This window comes from Mesocricetus auratus, unplaced genomic scaffold (assembly GCF_017639785.1).
Source record: "Mesocricetus auratus isolate SY011 unplaced genomic scaffold, BCM_Maur_2.0 Super-Scaffold_100009, whole genome shotgun sequence".
NCBI lineage: Eukaryota > Metazoa > Chordata > Mammalia > Rodentia > Cricetidae > Mesocricetus > Mesocricetus auratus.
The window spans coordinates 46,599,268-46,607,799 of NW_024429193.1; the positions used below are offsets into that span (position 1 = coordinate 46,599,268).

The 8,532-nt window shown below is 44.0% G+C and overlaps 1 protein-coding gene across 1 annotated transcript; it reads left to right on the forward strand.

The window, feature by feature from the left end:
- The first annotated feature begins 2,460 nt into the window (after window positions 1-2,460).
- On the forward strand, window positions 2,461-7,725 carry Prmt6 (protein arginine methyltransferase 6). The gene is made up of 2 exons (XM_021230992.2): window positions 2,461-3,770; window positions 5,942-7,725. The coding sequence occupies exon 1, from the start codon at window positions 2,532-2,534 to the stop codon at window positions 3,657-3,659; it is 1,128 nt and encodes a 375-aa protein (XP_021086651.1). The 5' UTR covers window positions 2,461-2,531; the 3' UTR covers window positions 3,660-3,770; window positions 5,942-7,725.
- Window positions 7,726-8,532: the final 807 nt, after the last annotated feature.

Here is an 8,532-nt window from a genome sequence, read left to right on the forward strand (position 1 = left end):
CTGAGGCCTGTATTGGAAACACCATATTTGGGCCCCGACAACATATCCAAAGGAGAAAATTACACTTTAAGGACAGAGTGGGAGAAGTATAAGCTAAGTGAAAGCCTAATGTGGGTTACAAAACTCTCACATTTATAATTAATGCCATGTCCTATTCCGGGCATCATTTGTTAAAATAAGATATTCAAACAAGGTAACACCTTAGAATACCTGCTTTAGGGTTTTTCAGTTGCAGGTTGCTGAGCCCTGGCTATTGAAAATAATGATATAAGACTCAACTAAGGAAATTAAATCAGAAACAGCAATAATTACCTGGTTTCACACTAGGATTCCCTGGGGATCTTTAAAAGCTAGATGCCTAAGTTCCCCGGAGTGATTCTCATTTAACTGGGTTGAGGTAGACCCTTCCATAGGTATTTCGATAAAGTTCCTTGGAGGATTCTAATGAGTCACCAGTACCGAGAGTCCTAAGTTTGGAAGTACAGCTGAGGAATTCACATCAATAAGCCTATTTCATTAGTGACATTAATAGAGAGAAGGGGTTAAGAAACTCTATCACTAAGAAGTTTAACATGGATAAATAAGTAATTTAACACAAGAAAACAAAGGCCCATTTTCTTTTGTGGGATCAGTTTTATAATGTTATTCTTGTTAAAGAATCATTTAGTCATTTAAAAAATTTTGTTTACTTTCATCCAATGGCTGATAGAAGCACAGGCAGACTCCCACAGCTAAGCACTAGGCTGAACTCAAGGAACCCAGTGACAGAGAGGGAGGACGGATGAGCAAAGGGGTTAAGACTGGGCTGGTTTGCCGGGTGGTGGTGGCACACGCCTTTAATCCCAGAACTCGGGAGGCAGAGGCAGGCAGATCTTTGTGAGTTCAAGGCCGGGCTGGACTGACAGCCTCCAAAACAATACAGAGAAACCCTGTCTCATAAAAACAAAAAAAAAAACAAAAAAAAAAAAAAAAGACTGGGCTGGTTTAACCCCCAGAAACAGCTGACCTGACAAGGGTTAGCTCTTGAATCCCAGACTGATGGCTGGGAATCCAGCATGGGACTGATCAAGACTCCCTGAATCTGGGTGTCAGTGAGGAGGCCTAGGCAATCTTTGGGGCCTTGGGTAATAGATCAGTATTTATCCCTGGCATACAAATGGATTTTGGGTGCCCATCCAACAATGAGAGATGCACTCTCACCCTGGATGAAATGACAGACTATGGACACACCCATGGAGGGCCTCACCCTCCCTGGGGAAATGAGGGGATAATGGGGGGGGGGGCTGGAGGGAGGGTATGGGAGGAGGGGAGGGAAAGGGAGAGGGACCTGGGATTGACATGTGAAGCAAACTTGTTTCTAATTTAAATTGAAATTTAAAAATAAAAATTTAAAAAAACCCTTTGTTTACATGTATGGGTGTTTTGTCTGCATGTTTGTCTGTGAATGAGATAAAGTCAGCACATCTCCTGGGATGGATTGGAGTTTAAACTCCTTGTGGGTCTTTATGCAGATCTGGTAGTCTACCCTGTGTTCTTCAGGAAGAGCAGCCAGTGCTGCAAACTCCTGAGCCATCTCTCCAGCTCCATACAGCAACCATTTAAAGATTATTGTACTTCTGTTGTGGACAACGAAAAGGGATTAGCAGCTCCTGCTTGAATGACAGAAAAAAAAAAAAAAAACTGAGGATGTGGGTATCAGTTCTGCCTTTACAAAGGAGACATATGATGGTTTACAAAGCAAACTGCATTGCAAAAGTAGTCAGAAGATAACAATCCCGTCATTTCGCCAAGAAAATATTTATGTATGGACATATAGATTTATGTATATTTGTATGTGATTATATATAAACTGGTTACTAGATACTCACCAGTAATGGGTTTGGGAGTATCACACGACAGAAGTTAATTGTTCTTTAGTTTGAACCATAAGATTTTCAGAACAGGACTTAAGTCGAAGTAAACTTTTCTCCAGAAACACAATGGTGGGTGAAAAGGCATTTGTTGGCCTGGATTTTTCAGTCCATTGGGGATCATTTTGGACTCAGAACCAAGATCTTGTGTTGTTAGGTTTTCACTTTGTCCCACTTACACATTCTTTGTAACCTATCTACAGTTAGAACAGAGAGCTTGATGAGTTTCAAGTGTCAGGAAAGGGAACTGAACCCCTGAACCACGCCACCATAATTCAGTCGAGGGGGTGGACATCCAATAGAGGAGCAGAGACACAGTTGTAAGTGGGTGTGTCTGCTTCAAGAGTAGGTGAAACTAAAAAAGGCGGATCGGCAAAAGGAAAGAGCAAGAACTGAAAGAATCACGGGATTAACAGTGTGGTCTTAGGGAAAAGGTGTGTAAAGGGGTTAGAGAAGCGGAACAGAAGTGCCCTGCCCTAGTCCAATGAGATTCTCAGAGCGCCTCCACCCGAAAGGGGTGGGATAACCAGCCTGGACTACAAAACCCAGCAGCCTCCGGGACTCGGAGCCAGATCGCCCGCACCGCGCAACGCCTGCTGGGGGCCTGCCGCCTCGGCCAAGATGTCGCTGATCGAGAAAAGAAAGCTTGAGTCGGGGCACGGCGGCGCAGGAGGGGAGGGAGCCGAGAAGGAAGATGGCGGGGAGCAGGAGGCAGCCCAGCCGGGACCCCGGAGGACTAAGTGCGAGCGAGACCAGCTGTACTACGCGTGCTACTCCGACGTGTCGATCCACGAGGAGATGATCGCCGACCGCGTCCGCACCGACGCCTACCGCCTGGGCATCCTGCGGAACTGGGCCGCGCTGCGAGGTAAGACGGTGCTGGACGTGGGAGCGGGCACCGGCATTCTGAGCATCTTCTGCGCCCAGGCCGGTGCCCGGCGCGTGTACGCCGTGGAGGCCAGCGCCATCTGGCAACAGGCCCGGGAGGTAGTGCGGCTCAACGGGTTGGAAGACCGCGTGCACGTCCTGCCAGGCCCGGTGGAGACGGTGGAGCTGCCGGAGAAGGTGGACGCCATCGTGAGCGAATGGATGGGCTACGGACTTCTGCACGAGTCCATGCTGAGCTCCGTGCTCCACGCGCGGACCAAATGGCTGAAGGAGGGCGGTCTCCTCCTGCCGGCTTCCGCGGAGCTCTTCGTGGCCCCGATTAGCGACCAGATGCTGGAATGGCGTCTGGGTTTCTGGAGCCAGGTGAAGCAGCAGTACGGCGTTGACATGAGCTGCCTGGAAAGCTTCGCCACGCGCTGCCTCATGAGCCACTCGGAGATCGTGGTGCATGGTCTGTCCGGCGAGGACGTGCTGGCCCGGCCGCAGCGCTTTGCCCATCTCGAGTTGGCCCGCGCCGGCCTGGAGCAGGAGCTGGAGACCGGTGTAGGCGGGCGCTTCCGCTGCAGCTGCTATGGCTCGGCTCCTCTGCATGGTTTTGCCATCTGGTTCCAGGTGACCTTCCCTGGAGGGGACTCGGAGAAACCTCTGGTGCTGTCCACCTCGCCTTTTCACCCGAGCACCCACTGGAAGCAGGCGCTCCTCTACCTGAATGAGCCGGTGCCTGTGGAACAAGATACGGACATTTCCGGAGAGATCACTCTGCTGCCCTCCCGGGACAACCCCAGACATCTGCGTGTCCTCTTGCGCTACAAAGTGGGGGACCAGGAGGAAAAGACCAAAGACTTTGCCATGGAGGACTGAGCTGAGCGTTGTCTTTTCTCCCACCCACCTTCTTCGGAAGGTCCGAAGAGGAAGGGAGAGTGACTTCAGTCTTCAGTTGAGGACATTCTTCTGGCAATGTTTATTTAAAATGTGAGCCTCCCTGACCAAGGACCGGTGCAGTGTGCTTATTATTGGGCGTTTAAGTCTGGAAAGCATGTAGTAGCAAACTTGTATTTCTGTTTTTGGTTTCACTGCGGGGGTGGGTGGGGGCATTAAAATGTGAGTTTACCAAAGATCCGTGCACTAATCTGACACCTCATCTCTATTGTCAATATGAAACTGGGAAGAAGGGCAAAATAATTCGTTTAGACTTCAGACATTTCAAATGAATTTTAGAGTATTTTATTTTGGGTTTCTGAATTCTCTCAAGTCCTAGGTGACTGTAGGATGTGGTACCTAGGCTTCCTTATGTTCCAGAGAAAACTCGTCCCGTTAGTGGGGAACTGGAGCACTCGAGAAGGACTTTATTCTCATTACTCTTAGTCCACGGGGTGCTAAATTTGTACACACAATAATCTTAGTGAAATGACTAATTGTACAGCCCATCTAGGCAACTCTAAAGTAATAGAAGAAGTTTGGAAGCAACATAGTATGGATTTGAATATCCTTATTTTTACTTTTAAGACTGAGCCAAGAAAATTTCATATATGTTTTATAAGATATTTTATGATTCTTGTAAAACCGGCTGACAGAGAAGATTGCTGAACACAACCAACAGTGTATTTACCTCATGTGGGTATTTAAACTCATTTGGGAGTAACATAAGTGGCCTACTTACAAGCTCCTTTCTTCAGTTCGTTTTAGTTCAGCCAAACGGAAACATTGTGAATTTGGGGAAATCACTTATAATGAAGTGTGAGTCATGTTATCACATTTATTTCACTGACGTTTCTTCCCTCATTTCTGTGGCAAATAAAATGGCATTCTCACTTTTTATAGTTGAGGTCTTAAGACGTTTTGTGTACCATCTATGAGTTTATTATAATGCTGTTCCCATCTTAATAGTGTCAGTTTTTTTTATTTTTTTATTTTGGTTTTTACGAGACAGGGTTTCTCTCACAGAGATCCGCCTGCCTCTGCCTCCCGAGTTCTGGGATTAAAGGCGTGCACCACCAACGCCCGGCTTAATGTCAGTTCTTAAATGTTATAGCTCTTGCAGAGCACAGCTGGAAGACAATTTGGGAGGTTTAACAGAAAGCAGTTCTGAAAACTGATCTTGAGTACTCTTGAATTTTAGTTTTTGTAACCTTGCCTTTGTTTTTTGGCTTTTTCGTTCATTGTATATTAAATTGCTAAAATATTAAAGCTAATTTCCTGAGCTCTATTTTGAAGAGAAATATACAACTATAAAACCAGTTTTTCAAAACAGTCAAGCACTCCAGTAAAATCTCAAAACTTTTGAGGTCAGATACTTAACATCTTTTATAAATGCTTGGTCTGGAGATTTAAGAAGTGGTTCCTTTGGGATCATCTATGTTTTTAATCAAGCTTTCACCTGGAGTGATTACTGGTGATTTTGACCTTTCTATAACAATCCCCTTAGTATTCAAAAGTGTTCTGTGGACTCCCTTTTCTTTACATATTTTGTAATACAAGTGCTATATTGGCGGGGGAGGGAGAAAAAAAGGACAAAAAGGAAAATCCAGTTAAAAATTGGGAGGGTGTGCCGGGCGGTGGTGGTGCACGCCTTTAATCCCAGCACTCGGGAGGCAGAGGCAGGCGGATCTCTGTGAGTTCGAGGCCGGGCTGGACCTATAGCCTCCAAAACAATACAGAGAAACCCTGTCTCGTAAAAACCAAAAAAAAAAAAAAAAAAAAGGGAGGGTGTGAAAAGAGACTAGATTTTCCTGATTGGGCAAAGTAAGTTTCAAACTTCTAGTTACATTTTCTCAAAGATGAATTAGACAAATGGGGGAGCTGAATCAGGCACTAAAGTTGGGAACCATGGTGTAGTGCTTAAGGCCTGGTCCCTGGAGCCAGAAAACCCAAACACTTTCGTGTCTTCAAGCATACCAGCACCCCCCCCCCCCACACACACACACTCGTTTTCCTTTCAAAACCCTCATGCAAACTGGAGATAATAATAGTACCTACTTCACAGACAAGTGGGGATATGAGTAATTAACATAGGTAACCTAGAAGTAAGCTTTCAGTGCCATGGTCCTGGATTTGCGTAAAAGGCACAGCTAGAGCAGTCTGAGGCTGCATACAAAATGTGTTACCGAATAAATACTGATTTTTGTTTTCTTTTTCTTTTGCAGGCACCTTTTGACAGTAGCATCATGGCTACACATGAAGAGCATTGTATGCTCCTGAGTACCAAAGGATCCAAAGAGTGCCACAGCCTTTAGGATGAGCACACTTGGGAGGGATGAAAGTCTGAGGAGTGTGGACACCCAGGCACTGTCTGATGTGTTATGTGGATTGGGACTGGTAATGTGGAGCTCCAGGCTCCAGGCCTAGATTGCCAGACCCAAGAGAGAGCATTATGGTAAAGTTCACCTCCCTCACAACTTACATTCATTTAAAGCTATAGAAACTTCCATTTTTTCCCCCATTAAATTACTGAGCCAATGAACAGAGTTGTTAAAAATACAGTCTAATAGTCATTGTGATAGGTATTTGGGGTTGTAAATGTGAACTCTGCCCTCCAATAGATCACTACCACTAGAGAAAGCCATGATTTAGGTGGTTTTAGTGTCAGAAAGGATAAATTATTTTACATGTTAAGCAAAAAGATTCTATAGAAATTGATTTGCCTAAATATATATATATATATAATTATTTTTGTTTTGTTTTGTGAGATGGAATCACTAGAGGAACACTGTCCTGGAACTCACAATGTAGCTGAGAATGACCATGGACTCTTGATGTTCCTGCCTCCACCTTCCAGATACTGGAGTTAACAGCCCTGTACCACTGTGCCCAACACACACCTAATTCTTGGCAGTTAGATCTTGAGCACAGCTCTTTTACTTCTTAACTCTAAAGAAAAAATCACTGTCATTGATCTTGTGTATTTCAGTAGAGAACAGACCACAACAGACCACCATAATGGTAACAAAGGTTTAATTATTTGATGATAAAGGAAAAATTTAGTTCTAGGAAGTCTCACAGGTGACTCCAGACCTTCCTGGAAGAACCATCTGCAGTCCTTGAGTTTGACACAGTAGTCACTCATTGGGACAACCCCTGTTTTTATTTCTCTAACAGTTAATCAAAGGTGACACTCTGGGATCCCCAGCAAAGACAAGTGAACTCCTTGTCACGTTGGCTGAGGGGCATCTGCCAGCTCTGAAGGAGATAGAGAAAATGGCATAAGGAGTTGGAGAAGGTAGATAAGAAAGTTGCCTGCTGCTAACAGCTGCCAGCCCTGCCATTATCCCCACAGTTTACACTACCCAGTACCTGGGATAGATGGCACCCAGGGAGCATTTGCAAACACAGGCCCCACTCCCCCTATATACTCATCTTTGTATGTTTCTCCTGTAATTTTATTATCAGCAACTACATAGTGTTTAAGCACTATAATGAGTATATCCCCCTCTCAAAATCTAGGATACAATGGGGACAATAAAATGACATAAGTTGTTTGTGTTCATCCATAAGCCTGGAAATCCTTTCCAGTTCTTAGTTCTGCTGATCCAACTTGGAAAAGCAGAGCTCATCCTTTAAGCCTCTCCAAGACTTGAAAAATCCTCTTCCTATCAACAGGTAGATTGTGAACACCTAGAAGACGTTACCATCTGATGTTCTCAATTTAGACAGTGCTCTCCAAAATACTGGTCTGTTGCATAACAGAGAGATGTTAAATAGTCGATCTTCCTTGGCTACTAAAACAAAAAAAAATTCTAAGACAAATTTATATTCAGCTCTGTGTGTGTGTGTATGTGTGACTGTTTTGTGTGCGTGTATGTCTGTTGGTGTGTGCATATGGGTTTGTGTGTGCGTGTGTCTTCCACAGCTTTGTACATGATTTCATTTCCATGCTCCAGTTTGTGATTTATCCTTTCACTTATAATAAATATTACATGTTTTGTTGGAATTTATGTAACCTGCTCTATTCTTTGGGGTTTTTAAATACTTTAAATTTGGAGGACTGCAGTCACTGGTTGGATACTTGACTAAATAGCCCAGGCAAGCCCCTGAATTTGATACCCAGCACGGCAGAAAACATTCTGCAGTAACTGGAGAAGTACTGAAGATGAAAAGGTTTCAGATAAAGGACCAGCAGAGTAAGCATGACACCTTTGTTTCCAATAAAATGTGAAATTGCCCGAGGTTTTCCATTTGGATCAGTAGCTGCTTTGGTACCATCCTTCTAGCCAGTTTTACAGATGTTGACACTTTAAAGAATCACATTTTCTAAAGATGTGAAAAATGTTCAGCTGGTTTTCCTAAGCCTAGACCAGACCTGATAAATCTTATACATCAGACTAACGAAGATACAGATTTCTAAGCACTTTGCAAAATGCACCAAAATAGTTCCATGAGAAGAAAGGAGGTGGTACAATTAGACTACATCTCAAAATACATGTATTTGTGGGAAAAGCTATTGGGAGGATTTAATTTAATTCAACACTAAAAGGATTTTATATCAGATATGACCAGTAACATAATTGTAAACTTTTGCAACATTTTATAATTAAATTCCTCATCATAGACACTGTAAGGGACCCAGAATCTGCTTTGCAGAAGACCCAGAATCAGTTCCTTTTACCCATTTTGTTTCACAGCTGTCTGTTCCAATTCCAGGAGATCTACAACTATGAAACGAGATATTAAAACCTATTGAACTTGGTCACTGAGTATATTAACAAAACCACAAATCCAAATGCCCAAAGATGGGGGA